General features: G+C 52.6%; 5 protein-coding genes across 5 annotated transcripts; all 5 read left to right on the top strand.

The window, feature by feature from the left end:
- Positions 1–365: 365 nt before the first annotated feature.
- BO85DRAFT_458487 (spherulation-specific family 4 protein) lies at positions 366–3,276 on the top strand (the record flags this gene model as incomplete). The annotated part of the gene is made up of 5 exons (XM_025661588.1): positions 366–568; positions 632–983; positions 1,083–1,309; positions 2,335–2,692; positions 2,956–3,276. The coding sequence occupies 5 exons, from the start codon at positions 366–368 to the stop codon at positions 3,274–3,276; spliced, it is 1,461 nt and encodes a 486-aa protein (XP_025517285.1).
- Positions 3,277–4,814: 1,538 nt separating this feature from the next.
- On the top strand, positions 4,815–6,313 carry BO85DRAFT_476954 (udp-glucose 4-epimerase; the record flags this gene model as incomplete). Its single annotated transcript, XM_025662807.1, has 1 exon — positions 4,815–6,313. Exon 1 carries the CDS (start codon positions 5,006–5,008, stop codon positions 6,311–6,313), a length of 1,308 nt encoding a protein of 435 aa, XP_025517284.1. The 5' UTR covers positions 4,815–5,005.
- Positions 6,314–7,737: 1,424 nt separating this feature from the next.
- Positions 7,738–9,217, top strand: BO85DRAFT_448282 (DUF3431 domain-containing protein). Its single transcript, XM_025659900.1, has one exon. The coding sequence runs from the start codon at positions 8,029–8,031 to the stop codon at positions 9,208–9,210; it is 1,182 nt and encodes a 393-aa protein (XP_025517283.1). The 5' UTR covers positions 7,738–8,028; the 3' UTR covers positions 9,211–9,217.
- Positions 9,218–10,107: 890 nt separating this feature from the next.
- BO85DRAFT_395057 (tannase/feruloyl esterase family alpha/beta hydrolase) lies at positions 10,108–12,250 on the top strand. Its single transcript, XM_025656943.1, has 2 exons — positions 10,108–10,801; positions 10,885–12,250. Exons 1-2 carry the CDS (start codon positions 10,471–10,473, stop codon positions 12,117–12,119), a joined length of 1,566 nt encoding a protein of 521 aa, XP_025517282.1. The 5' UTR covers positions 10,108–10,470; the 3' UTR covers positions 12,120–12,250.
- Positions 12,251–15,599: 3,349 nt separating this feature from the next.
- Positions 15,600–18,560, top strand: chsC (chitin synthase C; the record flags this gene model as incomplete). The annotated part of the gene is made up of 5 exons (XM_025655867.1): positions 15,600–15,686; positions 15,738–16,152; positions 16,212–16,573; positions 16,683–18,359; positions 18,423–18,560. 5 exons carry the CDS (start codon positions 15,600–15,602, stop codon positions 18,558–18,560), a joined length of 2,679 nt encoding a protein of 892 aa, XP_025517281.1.
- Between the last annotated feature and the right edge of the window lie 153 nt (positions 18,561–18,713).

The following is an 18,713-nucleotide window of genomic DNA, read 5'->3' as shown; positions in this document are numbered from 1 at the left end:
GGGGGGTCTATGCATGTCTGACTCGAATACGGGGCTCTGGCTGCCTCTGCTGTCCTCGCCACGCTCTATGCACCTCAAAAGCACGGTCTTGTCAACAGCCTCGATTGCCATTAGATCCCAATAGCACTCCATCCTTGGTTGTTATCGCGCCACATGGCGAGCGAATCACAACGATCTAGTTCCTTCGTTTGAGTCCGGCGAGTCCGGGACTTTGCTCTTGGCCGGATTCCACCTCTGGTTTATATCATTTCCTGCGCGCCGTCTATCTAGACCGGGCAGAGGCCGGAACTCAACTTGCGTCTTTAGCTAGACTATACTCTATCTTCTCAACTAACCCTCGCCAGCTCGGACTGGCTGCCGCATGGATGCCTCGCCCTAATCTCACGCGCCCCCGGCGGCCTTGGTGCATCGCTATCTCCATCGCCATTGCCGTGGTGATCATTATTGTCATTGTTGTTCCCTGCGCAGTCCTATTAACTCGCAAGCATGGTGGTGAGAAGACGAATGTTCTATTCCCACTATACATCTACCCCACCAATGACAGTACATGGGACCCTTTATATGAATCGTATGTTGAACCTGAAACACACATACCCCCGATTGCATTGCGCACGGTGACTGACAGTCCCAGGGTCACGACGCACCCGGACCTGAACTTCACGGTCATCATCAACCCCTCGAGCGGGCCCGGCTCCAGTGCGTATCCCTCGGAGGACTATACCTCCTCGGTGGAACGGCTTAGCACATATTCCAATGTACGCAAGGTTGGATATGTGCGCACAGCTTATGCCACGCGCAACATCACCGCTGTGCTGGATGATGTTGCCACTTATGCCGGGTGGGCGAATCGATCGCTGACACTAGCGATGGACGGGATTTTCTTCGACGAAGCCCCCTATGACTACTCGGCAGCAAAGGCTGAGTACATGCAGACGATCAGCGAGGCCGTCAAGAGTTCGTCGGGATTGCGCCGAGATCGCATGGTAAGCGAGACCGCGGTTCGGGTGCAGCAAGAGAGCAGAAAATTCTCTGGCTATGACGATCCGAGAGGCTAACTTTTTCCTGGCGGATCTGCCCTTTAGGTGATCCACAATCCCGGTACCATTCCGGATAGTCGCTACGAGAACAACGCGACGGACGTCACAGTGGTGTTTGAGAGTTCCTATCAGGATTTTCACACGGAAAAGCATAGTCTGAATGCCATGGCGTCGAATCGCACGGCATATGCGTATATGCTGCACTCGGTCCCTGACAATCTCAGCAACGGCACGTTGCGCAGTTTTGTCAACCAGATGAGCCGAAAGGCCGGGTATCTCTTCCTGACCACATTGACGGAAGACTACTACGAGAGTTTCGATCCGGAGGGTGAGACCATCTGCGACGTGATGCCGACCTGAACGATGAGTGGTGGGTTGATCCCGCCTGTGGCTCCCGCCGCACCAAAATTCGATAACCCTGGGACGGTCGCTTTCGATGGAAGTTCGAAGTTCGAACAACTCTAGGTTTTTTTTCCTTCGACTAGTATCTGGCGCTAAAAGTGGAAGGTCCACTTGGACCAAGATACGTTGTGAGTTGGCCAGGTCAGGTTCTCCGATCGGAGGATGTGATTGGTGTGAGATACACCAACTGCAGCCGGCAGGGGAAGGTTTGTAAGGGAAAAGCTTGGAGACGCCGGCCAGGCCTTGGTCCATGGTTTAGCGCGGGAATGGCGTTGTGGTACTTTTTCTTCTTTGCTTATTCCTTGGTTTTTTCGGCTTTCAGGGCAGGCACAGACAGGACAAAGAGTCAAGAGGCTATCTCGACTATATCACCCGAATGCTATTGTGTACAGTAATCTCCCCATTCACAGTGTCTGCCCTGGGCTGCGGTGTCCACGTCGTTCTCTTGGCTAGCGACTTCATGTAAATGAATTTATGCCCTGGTATCTCGTATAAGACTGGTAGTTAGTTGATTGCTGAAGACAAAACCTGGCCACCGCTAGTCCCCATTCTCTCTTGTTCTTGTTATTGTCTTCCCAGTTTTGTCTGCCCCCCAATTCTCCTCTTCCAGTGTCAACTTCCCACCTCCGTCCACCTCTATTCCCTATCCAGCCTTGATCCGATGGCCACCACGACGCTTCCCAAATCAGGCGTGCTCGTGCCCTTGTATATCTATCCCTTAACGCCGACCACCTGGGATCCACTTTATGACGCGTAAAGTTTACCTACCTACCTTCGTTCTTGTTTGCTTGCTTGCTTTTTTTTTCTATTCTCTATCTCTCTGGTGTATCGCCTACATTTTATTTTCATCTTCCCCTCGCAGAGTGACTGATGGAGAGAGGTGTGTACTGTGTAGAATTGCTGCCTATCCCGAGCTCGAGTTCCTGGTGATCGTCAACCCCAACAGTGGACCGGGTGCCTTGCCGTGCCCCGATGCCAACTATGCGCGCGAAGTGGCCCGCCTGAATGCCTGCCCTAATGTCTATCCGGTCGGCTATATCCGCATCGACTATTGCCGAAAGCCATTGGCCGCTGCCTGTGAGGAGATCGATCGCTATGCCAGCTGGGCCGCCGAGTATGCCACGACGGGTTTAGGCGTGGGTGGCATCATGGTCGATGAGACTCCCAACCACTTCAATGCCGCTCAGGCCGAGTATTTGCGTGCGCTTCATCGTCACATCAAGAATTGCTCGGGGCTTCTCCGCGATCGATTGGTAAGCATTATGTTGTTCTTTCTTATTATGAGCGTTATTATTATTATTATTATTATTATTATGAGTTTTCCTTGGTTCAGCCACTACCCCTCTCTCTTTCTCCTCTTTCTCTACCTTGGTGGAGGGGATGAAAAAAAACAAAAGAAAAATCTGACAGCTGTTCTGCTGTTCTCATTTGAAACCCGACAAATGAGAAAACATGGAACAACGTGGTTGATTCCAGGCTATTTTAATAATGATAATAACCATGACGATGTCTGCAGGTGGTTCACAACCCAGGTACCCCCCCAGATCCCGAGATGGCCGATGCAGGCTCAGATCTCCTGCTGGTCTGTGAGGAGCCATTTGCACGCTGGCAAACCAATGAGGTGCAACATCGTCTAGGCGAGCTTCCCTATCCTCGCGATCGCTGCGGTTACATGGTCACGGAAGTCCCGAACCATCATTTGCCTGCTCTGGTGCGTGATCTGCGTCGTCGTGCCGCCTACATATTTGTCACGGAAATCGTAGGCGATTTCTACGAGCGCTTTGGTCCCTCCAGCTGGGGCATGTTGATGGAGTCTCTGTCGGAACAGGCACAGTAGATAGATAGTTAGTTAGATAGTTAACTAGTTAACTACAGTAACGAGAGTATCCGCTTAGCTAAAAACTGGATCCCAATCCCTTTCTTTCTTGTGTGTCTCCATCATCTTAAAACAAGGGGAACCATGAACCGGTGGAGTCCGGAAACCCCCATCAACTTTTGCTGTCCCTCTCTGTTCTCTGTTCTCTGACTGGTCGAACGTGTCAATTTCGATGGGTCGCACGCAAGGGAGCCCCTCTCTTTTTTTTTCTTTTTTTCTTGTACTTCTCTGTGTCTCATCAGTTTTCACGGAGATGCAGTACTCCGGATAGTCATGGCGGATTTCTTTCCCTTTCTTTTCCTCGCCCCCTTCTTGGCGCTGATCGGGATGTTCGGGAAGTCGGACATTTTTGGAAAGCCACTTTCTGCGAGTACAATACGTTGTTGCTTAGCTAGACAGGTAGCCTGCAGTGGCTGAGAGGCAAATAAAAGAAAAAAAAGAAGACACGAAAATGTCATTTCTTACAAATCACAATCTCACCGTTTCTTTTTGCCTTCGTATCTGCAGGTTCCCATTGCCTGACGCCCGGAGGTGCAGCTTCAGGTACGGAGGACACCTCACCGGCCGTCGATACGAAGAGGCAAGAAAGGCAGGAAGACAGGAAGATAGGAGAATAGCAGATGCGCTGGCCCTGCACGGTTGAAACTAGGGCTTATTCCGACCGAGACCTGCATGCTTCAGTGTCTCTCTCCTCGCAGCACCAATTTCTGCCATGAATCACATTTACATCCCTTAAAATCACGCCAGACCTCATGGCAGACAAGTCTCCTTGACATCAAGGCAAGCAAGTCGGTCCAACCTGTCAGACAGACAAACAGACCTGGCCAGGCTTCCAACTAGCTCAGAAAATAAATTAATTGTCAGAATTGCCGCCGTCATGCCACGGAGCCGATCCGGCAGAGTCAGAGATGGCCAACATGGGTCTAATGCATACTAAAGCACCACTAGATAAGCTACTGCAGACCCAGAACTGCCGTCATCTCTTCATTCCTCTTTTCTGCCCCAATGCCTCCCTTTTTGCCCTTAGTCTCTTCCTTTCCCACCAGTAAATGTAGAACTAGCAAGCCCGCGGTCGAACCTTGAACCGCCAATGCCTTGTTAGCCTGGCTGGCTCGCGTGGCCTAATTGATTCGATGTCAATTACGATCGCCAATTATCTCCCAAAATAAAAACACAAGGCAGATCCCGGCGCATCATGCCCTAGACACACTTTTGTCGCTTGTCGCCGCCTGGTCGTCGGACGAACATGAACCACGCTGCGTTCGTCCCTCACTAGGGCGGCAGGCGCCGGTCTTATGTGGTAGGCAGACCGGGCCAAGGACACTGACTCAATGGCGATGATGAAATCATCGGGCTCCTGCCAACCGATGCGGGCATAGCGTAGCTGGAGCGATGAGCCCTGAACACGGGAAAGGGGGGGGAAGGGAGGAGAAAGCAAGTGGAGGGCAAGTCCCACGATCTCAAGTACTTCCAGTCCGGGTTTCGCCCAGCCAGAGTAGCTTTTCTGTAGTGCTTAAGTTCGCGAATTATACTGGCCTGGTGAGAATCTAGACTTGTCAAAACTCGCGAAGAGAGTTCGTGGATTATATTGGCCTCGTCATCATCGTGGTCAGATCCCGTTCGTCACGGCTGCTGCTGCTATTGCTATCATTGTTATCTATTCCTTTGTAATTTCTCCATTAGCTGCGCCATGTCTGTTATCTGTACCTCAGAAGGAAGCTCGCCGGTGCCCACGCCCTTGTTCTCCGCGCCTGCGACACCCGAAACCGAGCGGGACGAATACTTTGACGAACCTTCACTGCGCCTAGAAGATGACGCCCCATATGTACTCGTCACCGGGGGACTGGGATACATCGGCAGCCACACCTCGCTGGAGCTGCTCAAGGCGGGCTACAACGTGATCATCGTGGATGACCTGAGCAATAGCTTCGACCACGTCTTCGACCGGATCCTGCTAGCAGCCAAGCAACACTTCGACCGAGCAGGCGGCCACTGTCCGCGAGCCGAGCTGAGATGCATCGACTTTCGCGATATGCCCGCCATGCGCGCTCTACTGGCCTCGTACACAGTGGAGCCATCACCAGACACCAACAATAACAGCACTCCGTCCCGATCCAGAATCACTGGAGTGATCCACTTCGCCGCATTCAAGGACGTCAACGACAGTTTACGCAATCCCCTCAAGTACTACCACAACAACGTCACGGGCTTAGTAGACCTAGTCAGCTTACTCGCAGACCACGACATCAAAACCTTCATCTTCTCCTCCTCGGCCAACGTCTACGGCACATTAGCCCAGAACCACGGCACCCTGCGCGAGGAGCACTGCGTGCACCAACCAGAAACCTACTACAACAACTCCTCTAGCGAGCCTATAACATCCGAGCAAGGCTGCACGGGAATCACAAACCCCTACGGCCGCACGAAATGGATGGGTGAAGCTATTCTCTCCGATGTAGCTGCCTCCGATCCATCCTGGACCATTATAGGTCTCCGATACTTCAACCCTATTGGATGCGACCCGTCTGGTCTCCTCGGTGAAGATCCCCGCGGAACACCTTCAAATCTCGTCCCCGTAGTTGTGCAAGTCCTGACGGGCCAGCTGCCAGCTCTATCTGTCTACGGCACAGACTGGGCGACACCCGATGGCACTGCTATCCGCGACTTCATCCACGTGTCGGACGTGGCGCGCGGACATACCGCAGCCCTGGCGGCCGCGCTGGCGGGGAAGGTGAAGACGAACTTTCGCACGTTTAACCTAGGGACGGGGCGAGGGCATTCTGTTGCTGAGGTGGTGGCTGCTATGGAAGGCGTCAGTCATCAGGATATCCCGAAACGGCTGGCCGATAGGAGGCCGGGGGATGTGCAGGAGTGCGTGGCGGTGCCGAAGAGGGCAGCTTGTGAGTTGGGGTGGGAGGCGGAGAAGTCGTTGCAGGATGCGTGTCAGGATTTGTGGCATTCGTTGAGGGGGGGTGGGGTGGAGGGGATGTTGGGTTGATGTAATGTGAACGGATGAGATGGAGCATTGTGGGTTTGGTTGTTTAGTCTGGTTTGGTTTGGTCAGTTTTTGTTTATTGGTTTTGGATATATCGAGCTCCGTACATAATCTACGTAATCTGGTTTGATGTATATTTTTGTTTGTCTTAGGATTGTTTGTTGTGGATGTACCACATGTGGTGCATGCGGTCAGCACCGGTATGAGCTTTAGCAATGCTAAAGTTGTAGCACTTCGTAGTAACATCCTCTTTTGTATGTCTCTAATGAGCTCCAGATCATCCAAATGTGATCTTGTATATTCATTGTCCTACTCGTACCTAGTACCTCGTTCTTCAGTGTCCATCCCCACCCGTTCATCACATCATATATATATAACTACGGCCCCATACAGCTCAGCCCCATTCCATTCCTATCTACTTTCCCCACCATCCCCTCACTTAAAACCTCTACCTCGTCCGGTCGTAATCAAAATCAACCATCCTATAAGCCCATCGCCAAGCACGCCCAGTCCGGTCCACAATCCGGGAACCCGCCGAGTGGCTACCATCAAGGTTTCACAAGAAAGGACCGAGCCGAAGCCACCCCGAAATGCAGGCCACACACGAAGAACTCTAACCTTGTGCTGCAGTCAGAACTGAAAGAAAGATACGGGACCTGCAGCGGTTACTGCAACCAGATTTGATGGACGGGTCACATCACCTGCAGGGCCGCGTATGCCTCAGAGGGGCTTATCTTGGGCCGTTGACAGGTGGCCACGCGGCAGGGATGTTTGATCTTTACTAGTTGCATGTGCTGGAGTAGGATGTTTGAATGTGGAACTGATATTTGTAACATAGTGGTTGCTAATCTAGACTTCGTGGTAAAGTGAGAATTACGCGTACGATGAAGCCGACACGCTTGCTATCATATCGACGTTTTTCAAGGGTCCACACACGAAGGTTCCCACCTTTGCGAATCGTATTTTCCGGGAAGCATGACTCTCAAACATCTTTGAGTATTGACTAAACAATACCCTCAAGTAGCCCAAACTCATTGGTGCTATCGGCATATATCTGAGGACAAAGGATGGCTACACAGTCGTCACTAAAAACCACAAACCGGCGCAATTTTTCGCATACGACTTTGTCAATATCATAATGTATGGTAGATCTATGCTGGCAATGCATTCCACTTCAAGAAGGCATACCTCTGTGCGCGGTATAAGTGAGAGGGGATATGCGCTGCACCTAATCGAGCATCATCCATCTCAGTCATTTAGGCGTCTGTTAATTCTGAAGGTCATCCTCTGACCCCATCAGCAACAGACCACAGAGCCCCCTCTATAAAGAGAACATCTTTGCTATTGATCGAACGCTGTCTGTATGTTTTTGAGCGAATATCAGATGATGCGGAAAGCCGTAGATCGTGCGAAGGATTGGCGGGCATCTTGTCAAGCACTGTATCTATCTTCAACAAATAGAAGTATAGAAATCTTGGCACACATCCGGCTGCCTTAAGGCCAATATGTGGATTAATTGATATGTTCTGGATTTATCCCCATATTCTCTTGTACAGACAAGCAATACTAATGCCGATCATCCGCGAGATTCCGAGTGGTTCGTTCTGCCGCTTAGTCAGGACGTGCAGCCCCGATCCCAACGCATTAGAATTGGAGATAACTAGCGATAATTTAATTCCATCTGATCTGCTGCCTGTTCCCTATAGCAGCACCTCATCATGAGGCGCCGGACCCGTCGCAGTCTCTTCCATCTGGCCATCTTCGCCGGAATCCTCGGCCTCATCCTCTTCCTCAACCGGCCATCCCCTCCCGGTCGGCCCTTCGCCTGGACCACCATCACCTATGAGACGACCGCAAAGCAACTCCCCGAAGCCCGGGGCCAATGTCCCGGTCTAGCCAAGACAGACAAGCCCGTCCTGGTCGTGTCGCGAGTCACAGCCGATGCCTCGGACTGGCTCGCACCGCTCGCAGAGCAATATCATCTCTGCGTCTACACAGCAGACGCACCACCAGACCCTCGTAGCACGCAGTTGCAAGTGCCCGCTAACCGCGGCCACGAAGCAATGGGCTACCTGACCTTTCTGATCGACAACTATGCCCAACTACCCGCCACGGGGATGGTATTCGTGCACGGGTCCCGCTGGGCCTGGCACAACGATGCGCCGGACTACGACAACGCGGCCCTGCTGGCGGCGTTGAACATTTCGGCGGCACTAGCTCCCTGGGGATACCACAACCTCCGCTGCGACTGGAGCGTCAGCACATGTTCCCCCAAGACACCCGCGCAGGGTAGCCTGGAGCTGTCCATGCAGTCGGTGCTTGAGCCGTGGAGCGCGCGGACAGCCTCGGACGTGGCACTGCCAGGTGCGCTGGCCAACCTATTTGGCAAAGACCAAATCAGTCTGGAGCTGGAGAGCGCGCGGGTGCAACTTGGTCGGAACGACGCGGTGCGCGCTCAATGTTGCGCGCAGTTTGTGGTCAGTCGCGAGAGCGTCTGGCAGCACACGCGGGACGAGTACATCGCGCTACGGCAGTGGCTGCTGGATGGCAGCGACGATGCCCAGTCTGGAGCAGGAGGAGCAGAAGGAGGAGGGGAACGACGATCCCCGTCGGCCCGCCGAGCAGCACCACGGGATGATCGCATTGCCGGTCGGATATTGTCGTACCTGTGGCATATCTTGTTCATTCGGCGCGGTGCTCTTCACGCCGATGGTGGATCAGCGGCGATCGACCTGGAGCGACTGAATGGCATTGCATGTCCGCGGGCGGACGAATGCTATTGTCGGTTGTATGGCCGGTGCAATCTGGGCCGATGCAACGCCGGTAGTTGCTTTGGGCAGTATCAGTTGCCTCCGGATTTCAAGGTCCCTGCGTGGGTGACTGAGAAGGGAGGGGCTTGAAGCAGACAGTGTTATATAATGATCTCTGGCATGAAAATATTACGTTGTATCCCTTGCTTCCCTTTGTGTCTAGTCTTGAACGAGTCACATGATAGTAGCCTGAGGCATGATCATGTTATTCCCTCAGGCATCAAGGCCAGCTATGTTCCTGCACTCCAGGCTCTCAGGGGATATTGCAAAGCCCTCATTCCCAGCATCAGGCAACAGAATATCGATTCCACCTTCCATCGTCTACCTCTCCTACTCCGTCCATGCTTGCAGACCTCCATCCCTCAGAATTAATTAATTGTCTTCTCCCCCATGCCGATCGCTGATGATCCATGACCCACTGCGGGGTATTAACACGGGTTGTGCTTCCTGCTCTCCTCATTTCTGCCTTCCTCCATAACATTGGCATCCCAATCACGGCGTGCCAACCCCGGTCGGTTCTTAATTGAAGTGGAGACGCAAGGGTTCAGTGCGGAGTAACAAGTACCGACCGGGGTGTCTTCCCTCCCCCTTGTTCTGCTTCAACATGGGTTCGGGGGCCTCTTCATATCCCACAATGAGCAATTACTGAGAACAGATCTACTGGAACAGAAGGGTATGCGAATGTCAGGAAATGTCTAGCTAAAAGGAAGACTTGAAACGAGAAGTCGAGGGTATACACCGATAGCAGTAGCCTGGACGTTCGTCCACAAAGCCCAGGTCCGCAGAAGGATCAGCTGCCCGACGAAAAGCTTATACACGGCACCCCGTATGAACCGACAACTCTCTGTCGCCCATACAATCCTCCGATGTATGCACCAGGTATGATACAGGGCTAGGAAGATACCGAGGCTCCATGGCCCGGCCCGCGTCTCACCTGCCGTGATCTTCTGCCGGTCTATCGAAACTTTCTTTCCCAGGGACTCCTGGCTTCTCTCACTGGCTTTTCCGGGGTAGCCACTGACACTTGCAATACAGTTCCGCATCACTCACTCCCCAGATCAATTTATGTGGAGTCGATGATTGTGGGTTGTAGTCGAATCACCGACGTTCAGGCCGTTTCAAAACGCGGGGAAAGCAAACGATGGTCACAATTTCTCCGAAGATGATGTCGAGGCTGGTCACTAGTCCATCACATTCCGCAATGTGTCTTGTAAGGAGCAAAAATATGGAACCGCCCTGTTGATCACTACCTATAAGAAGAGGAACCTCCTGTAACGCCGTTTTCGTGTTCTGCACAGGAGCGTCCCATCTTCCCTTCTCATTGTGTCGCTTCCACTCTGAGCTTGCAAAATGAAAGTAGCCAGTCTCCTATCCCTGGCATTGCCTGGAGCAGCCCTCGCTGCGACCGACTCCTTCCAGGCACGTTGCAATGATTTCCAGAACAAGATCGACATCGCCAATGTCACCGTCAGATCGGTCGCATATGTTGCTGCGGGGCAGAACATCTCCCAAGCGGAGGTCGCCTCCACGTGTAAAGCATCGGTGCAAGCCAGTGTTGACCTGTGCCGGGTGACCATGAACATCTCCACGTCGGATCGCAGCCATCTCTGGGCTGAAGCCTGGCTGCCACGGAATTATACCGGTCGCTTCGTGAGCACGGGGAATGGAGGTCTAGCCGGATGTGAGTATCGCGCCCAATTTTGGGTTGTGGTCTCCCCGTAGATCGTTCACTTACGAAGGAATTTGTGCTGATTTCCATATTAGGTGTCCAAGAAACGGACCTCAACTTTGCAGCCAACTTCGGTTTCGCCACCGTGGGCACCAACGCTGGACATGACGGGGATACGGCCGAATACTTTCTCAACAACTCGGAGGTTTTGGCCGACTTTGCCTATCGCTCAGTGCACGAAGGTACCGTGGTGGGTAAGCAACTGACTCAATTGTTTTATGATGAGGGGTACAACTACTCCTACTACCTGGGTTGCTCCACCGGTGGCCGCCAAGGTTATCAACAGGTCCAACGATTCCCCGACGACTATGACGGAGTGATCGCGGGCTCCGCGGCAATGAACTTCATCAACCTGATCTCCTGGGGCGCCTTCTTGTGGAAGGCGACGGGGTTAGCCGATGATCCGGACTTCATCTCTTCAGATCTGTGGTCCGTAATCCACCAAGAGATTGTTCGTCAGTGCGACCCGGTCGATGGGGCTTTGGATGGAATCATCGAAGACCCTGACTTCTGCGCTCCGGTCATCGAGCGGTTGATTTGCGACGGGACTACCAACAGCACCTCTTGTATCACGGGAGCGCAGGCAGCGAAGGTCAACCGGGCCTTGAGTGACTTCTATGGCCCCGACGGGACCGTGTACTACCCGCGCCTGAACTATGGGGGTGAGGCCGACGCGGCTTACCTTTACTTCACGGGGTCGATGTACAGCCGGACCGAGGAATGGTACAAATATGTGGTCTATAACGACACCAACTGGAACTCCAGCCAATGGACATTGGAGAGTGCCAAGCTGGCCCTGGAGCAGAATCCGTTCAATATCCAGGCGTTTGATCCCAACATCACGGCCTTCCGGGACCGGGGAGGCAAGCTGCTGTCCTACCATGGCACGCAGGATCCCATCATCAGCTCCACCGACAGCAAACTCTACTACCGGCGGGTAGCGAATGCGCTGAATGCCGCGCCGTCCGAGCTAGATGAGTTCTATCGGTTCTTCCAGATCTCTGGCATGGGCCACTGCGGCGATGGCACGGGAGCATCGTATATCGGCCAAGGATATGGCACGTACACCTCCAAGGCGCCCCAAGTCAACCTGCTGCGCACGATGGTGGACTGGGTGGAAAACGGGAAGGCGCCAGAGTATATGCCGGGCAACAAGCTCGATGCGAACGGATCGATTGAGTACATGCGCAAACACTGCCGGTATCCGAAGCATAACGTTCACACGGGGCCGGGAAACTACACCGATCCTAACTCCTGGACTTGTGTATAGTTAGCGGTGGTTCTCGTTTGGGTCACAAGTTGTTAGTGCAGTGTTGAAACCTTATCAAATGCCCTGTCGTATATCGTTTCTAGCTTCCTTCTAGCAAGTAAAATATATGCAGAGATGTGCTGATCGCAGACAATTCAACATGCATTCCGGGGACTAGTAGTTGAGAGAGATGCCACTATGATAGTATTGACACTGGCATCCAAGACAGACGATCAAGTCCAGAAAAGGCAGGTGCGACCGATGCGGAAGGAACGAACGGGATGCCGACTGTTGTAGACGCCTGAGGCCACAGCTCTAGAAAATGTTGCTGCCTGGACGAGAGAGATAGCAATTACTGAGATCACGTGGAGGTGGAGCTAGTGGCTCTGGCCGGACTCGGACCGAGATCCCGCTGATTCAGCAAGCCAAGACCGCCAATCGGTAAATCCTCCCCCCGCTCAAGCTTCCATGCAGAAACTATCCGATGGATGCAAATCATCATATCCGTTTCAGCACTTCAGCTATGGCCGTCACTATCTACGAAGCAGTCTGCTTTTCCAATGCCACCAGGAGTCTTCGAATAATATTTCCGACACAAAAGGGCTTCCGGAAGGTGGCAGCCAAACACCAATGTCAATAGCTGCCGACATTCCACCACTTGAGACGCAATGCACGTCTGACATTTGGGTTCGGCCAAGCCACGTCTGAGATTGCTTGTGTGCAAAGCTTGGCTTCACAGCTGGCAATGAGCAATACTACTGCTGCTAACTCGTCTCTGATAGGATGTCCTGCATGCCTTTTGCATGCATGATTCCGTACGGCTCGACAGAACAGTGGCTTGTCAGGCACCACGGCTAGTTATTCATTTTTCTCTTCTTCGTCCCATTTACCTCCTTCAGGGACTATTTACAGGGTCGATAGTATAAATAGATTTCGACTAAAATAGTACCGAGCACTCCATACCGATTACTACCAAGAATATCGCCCTGAGTCCCTAGTTCTACCCTTGTGGCTTTGCATTTCTCCATTCTCGTCGGCAATTCATCCATCAAGAATTGAGTCGAGTCATTCGTCTTCGTGATGGTGGTGAACACCCACTGGAGGCAATATATATATCCGCCATCCCTGCGGAACAGCCACACTGAGTGGATGAATTGAGACATCCACCCCCAAAATAGCAGCAAAATTCTGTACAAGTTTTTACAATCAATTGTCCCTTGTTTTTGGAGCCTACGATTTACATCTTTCGTGCTCTAATCCTACCTATCTTAGACCTGGTTGTGAATGCGCGGTGCTAAGTGTCAAATGTCCGAATATGCGTGAGACATGGACGGCCACGGAGCGCCACGCCCAAGGGTGATCCGCCCGTGTGTGGAGCCAGCAGTCGAACGCTGGGAACGTTGCGACTCAGTTACCGACTACTACTACAGTACTACTACTAACTAGTCGGAGACAGGTAGTTCGTCATCCACCACTGTTGTGGTGCCTCAGGCGAGAAGGATGAATCCTGGAAGACTATTTACCCCCTTCGCTTGGAGATTGGACCATTGCTCCATAATTGTCGTATTGCCAAGATAACATTTAAATTCTCTGCCTCGAGAGGAGGGTCGGACAAACGAATATATAAGAAGAAGAAGAGGAACACCACACCGGAAAACCCAGGTTCAACATTTGAAGTCAGCCTGATGGGAGCCTGCCAGTCCGCCGTTTTGGCCGAGCTGATTGCTGCCTGGCAAACGAGTGGTGATTGGCCCTAAGAGCTTGACACTGACCCCCTTTCAATTCCCCCTTTAGTGCTCGCTCCTCAAGTCAGAGACGACGATACTAACCACCCGAGACGAGGAAGGTGATCCTGGCTCGGATGGTGAAACTGGCGTTGCATTGGGACCTGTCACTTTGGTTTCTGATAATCTTACAGCCTTACGTTGAAAACGAGTCAGCGCAACTGCATGATGATGATGATGGTTCATTCTATTCTATCGCGCGCGAAAGAGCAATTGCGCAAAAAAAAGGTTTCTCAACGATGACAATCATGTCCTCATTCTCTTTAGCTTCTGCTCTGTTGGCTTGACTCCTTTTTTTTTTTTTCTTTGCCGCTTCTCTTGTTTCTTTCCTCTCAATTTCCCCCCTTCTCAATCCAGTCCATTGAACTTACCTGAATGGGAACTTGCCGGAAATGGAATTTTGCGTGGCCGAAAATCTCCACTGTGGATCACGCGATTGTTCGCTGGCCCCAACGGCAGCCAATCATAATAGGAATATAGCTCGCTTTGCTCGGAAAATTGGCCGGACCGGGGTCCACCGGCTGCGCGTCTTTTCGGAAGAACCTCTGCTTCTTTCGCCTTGTTCACCTTCATTTCCACTTGCACCCGCGCTTGCTGCTGCTCGTCTTTCCATCCGAACTCGCATATTCGCATGGTTGCTCGGTCTTAGCTACCATAGTCGCTCAGACTAAATCGCCGCTAGTAGGCATCCTCATTCTTGGGTCCAATAGGATTCCCCCGGCCTTCGTCATCCACTGGATCCGATCCGGGAACCATGACAGTCCGCCGAATTTTCTCGACGCCCACCTTCAACGCCCGCCCATCACATCATCCTGTCTGACCCCCTCCTCCGTCTTCGTCGTCGCAATCGTTTTCCACCGTCAACGCGGCCACACACACACTTCGCCTCTTCCTGCCCAAGAGCGCTATGTTGGAACCCTTTCTGTATTCTCCGCCGAGTCCGAGGGATCAGGGTCATGAGCCCGTATAAATATATCCTGTCGACCATGGGTATCCGTTGATGGAGGTGGTCCCCCCGGATAAGGATTTTTACTCCCGGTGGAGCCAGGCTGCTGACGACAAGAGATCTTAAACATCCGCTACTGACAAGTCAGGACCGTCGCTGGCCATTTCCAGTTCCTGTGCACTGCCCGGCGTGGCTATAATGCTGGTCTGCATTGTTCCTGGCGGGCCAAAAAGGAAAATTATCCTGCTCCCACTGCGACGGACAAGCATCATCTGGCTACTATTCTGGTATCGCCCCCCCGGTCCGCCAGATATATCGCACACTGTAAACACGCATCCTCCGTCGAATTATCGCCACTACTCTCCAAGGCTTAGACTTTCATCCCCCGCCATCTCGTCCTCTTATTTGCCCTGTCCCGTAGCTGCTTCGTTCCCCCCTATATATAGTTCTTGGGCACGTATCCAATGGTCCATGGGTGCTCCACTCCTCTAGCAGTTGGTTTATCTACGCCCTAGCCCAATTGACGGTTGCGTGGTACCGTTGTTGTCCCCAGCCCATTTTTTTCCCCCTAGGCCCTCTTTTTCTTCCCTCCTTTGGGGGGCTCCTGTTTATTTTTGTGCCCTTTTTAATTTTGCAGTGTTATTTTTGGGATCCTTCTTTGCCCAGCCCCAGAACCTCCCTAGAACCCTCGTTATACTTTTACCCTTTCCCTGTTTGCCTCAAGAAGACCACCCGTCGCAACCTCCGGCAATCCCATCTTCAACCTTCAAGATGGGTACGCCGACACATCCATACTCGGCCCATTCGCCGCGGGAAAGCGAAAGCAGCTACTTCTCCCACACGTCTCCCTCCCATGGTGTGAGTGTGTCCCGTCCAGCTGGCCGCCCGTTCACTACCTAATCGTGATAGCTCCAAACTTACCACTCCGAGCAACATGAGCACGACGAGCAGGAACAGTCTCTGCTGGAGCGCAACAATTCCAGTCACTACGGCACGCCCTTCGATGATCCTGCCGTGTCGACAGACTCCATCCGTCGCTACACTCTGCACGACGACGGTCCTGCGGTCTTCGCCGCGCCCCCTTACCAAGAATCCGAAGCCGCTTCCGAAAACACCTTCCGTGCCCGGAGCAATGGCGACAAGGCTTCCCGTGAAGGGAGTCGCGCGGGTGCCCTGCGCCGTTACGGAACGAGAAAGATCAACCTGGTGCAAGGTTCCGTCCTGAGTATTGACTACCCGGTGCCGAGTGCCATTCAGAACGCCATCCAGCCCCAATACCGGGATGCGGAGGAGGCCTTCTCCGAAGAATTCACACACATGAGATGTAGGTGCCATGCGACTTTGCGGAGATGGCCAATTGTCCGGCTGACCAAAGCATCGCAGACACGGCCGCCACTTGTGATCCCGACGAGTTCACCCTGCGCAACGGTTACAATCTCCGGCCGGCTATCTATAACCGGCATACCGAGTTGCTGATCGCCATCACCTACTACAACGAAGACAAGGTCTTGACCGCGCGTACCCTTCACGGTGTCATGCAGAACATCCGTGACATTGTCAACTTGAAGAAATCCGAGTTCTGGAACAAGGGTGGCCCTGCTTGGCAGAAGATCGTGGTCTGTTTGGTTTTCGATGGTATTGAGCCCTGCGACAAAAACACACTGGATGTCTTGGCGACGATTGGTATCTACCAGGATGGAGTCATGAAGAAGGACGTTGACGGGCGGGAAACCGTCGCCCACGTTGTAAGTTTTGCTTCTTTCCACTTCCTCCGATGCCGCCGTTGTGCAGACCGCCTTTGGACCATCGGGGATCGGCACCGCAAGGAGTCCGATTGTGTACTGACAGTCGCAGTTTGAATATACTACCCAATTGTCCGTCACTCCGACGCAGCAGTTGATTCGGCCCCAGGGCAATGAGTCGACCAACTTCCCTCCGGTGCAGATGATCTTCTGTCTCAAGCAGAAGAATAGCAAGAAGATCAACTCCCACCGTTGGCTGTTCAACGCCTTCAGTCGTATCTTGAACCCCGAAGTCGTCATTCTGCTGGATGCCGGTACCAAACCCGGTCATAAATCTCTGCTTGCTCTCTGGGAGGCCTTCTACAATGACAAGACACTCGGTGGAGCCTGTGGTGAGATCCATGCAATGCTGGGACAGGGCTGGCGCAAGGTCGTCAATCCGCTAGTCGCTGCGCAGAACTTCGAGTACAAGATCTCTAATATTCTCGATAAACCTCTGGAGAGTGCTTTCGGTTATGTCAGTGTCTTGCCTGGTGCATTCTCTGCCTATCGGTATCGCGCTATCATGGGCCGTCCGCTGGAACAATACTTCCACGGAGACCATACGTTATCAAAGCGCCTTGGAAAGAAGGGTATTGACGGCATGAATATCTTCAAGAAGAACATGTTCTTGGCCGAGGATCGTATTCTCTGCTTCGAATTGGTGGCCAAGGCTGGCTTCAAGTGGCATCTCAGTTACGTCAAGGCGTCCAAGGGTGAGACCGATGTTCCGGAAGGCGTGGCCGAATTCATCAGTCAAAGACGTCGTTGGCTGAACGGTTCTTTTGCCGCTGGTCTGTATTCCATCATGCATTTCGGTCGTATCTACCGCAGTGGTCACAGTATCATTCGCATGTTCTTCCTACACATTCAGATGCTCTACAACGTGTGTCAACTGATCATGACCTGGTTCTCCCTTGCTTCTTACTGGCTCACTAGTTCCGTCATCATGGATCTGGTGGGTACGCCGTCTACGAGTAACAAGAACAAGGGTTGGCCATGGGGCAACGACGCGTCGCCCATTGTCAACAACTTCGTCAAATACGGTTATGTCTGGGTTCTTACGCTGCAGTTCATCATGGCTTTGGGTAATCGGCCGAAGGGTGTCAAGATTCCTTACATCCTGTCCTACCTTTACTTCTCCCTCGTCCAGTTGTACGTCCTCATCCTGTCATTCTACCTGGTCGTGGGTGCCTTCAACGGTGGTATGATGGACTTCAACTTCGACGAAGGCGTTGGCACATTCCTCTCCTCGTTCTTCAGCTCCAGCGGTGGTGGTATCGTCCTGATTGCTTTGGTCTCTACCTACGGAATCTACATCATTGCGAGTGTCCTGTATATGGATCCCTGGCACATCATCACCAGTTCCTGGGCCTACTTCCTGGGTATGACGACTTCGATCAACATCCTGATGGTCTACGCGTTCTGTAACTGGCACGACGTTTCATGGGGTACCAAGGGTTCAGACAAAGCTGAGGCCCTGCCTTCCGCGCAAACCAAGAAGGACGACGACAACAAACAGAACTTCATCGAGGAAATTGACAAGCCGCAAGCTGATATTGACAGTCAGTTCGAGGCAACGGTGAAGCGGGCTTTGTCGCCGTGGATCGAGCCAGAGGAAGAGGGCGGCAAGAGTCTGGACGATGCGTACCGCAACTTCCGTACTGTGCTCGTGTGTCTGTGGGTGTTTAGTAACCTGCTCGTGACGCTGTTGATCACCGCCACTGGAGTAGACAAGATGTGTCTGACGGTACGTTCCCTCCCTATTCTCCGGTAAAGCTATAACTCGTAACATCATCTAACGAACTTCCAGAACACCTCCACCACCCGTACATCCTGGTACTTCGAGGTCATTCTGTGGATCACGGCCGGTCTGTCGTTGTTCCGTTTCATCGGCTCGCTGTGGTTCTTGGGCCGGTCGGGTATTCTGTGCTGTGTGTCCCGGCGCTAATTGCGAATGCGTTGGGTAAAGAGAGCGCACCGAGACCTATTTCTCTACATACCTATTCACCTACCCACCTATCCTGCATGATTATGTCGTGTTATCCAGCGCGTGGTTCCATGGGATTGTACATTTATGGACCTGTTTGAGTGTTGTTCTATT

This window comes from Aspergillus piperis, assembly GCF_003184755.1.
Source record: "Aspergillus piperis CBS 112811 unplaced genomic scaffold BO85scaffold_6, whole genome shotgun sequence".
NCBI classification, from domain to species: Eukaryota; Fungi; Ascomycota; class Eurotiomycetes; order Eurotiales; family Aspergillaceae; genus Aspergillus; species Aspergillus piperis.
This window is presented reverse-complemented; position numbering and strand designations above follow the sequence as displayed.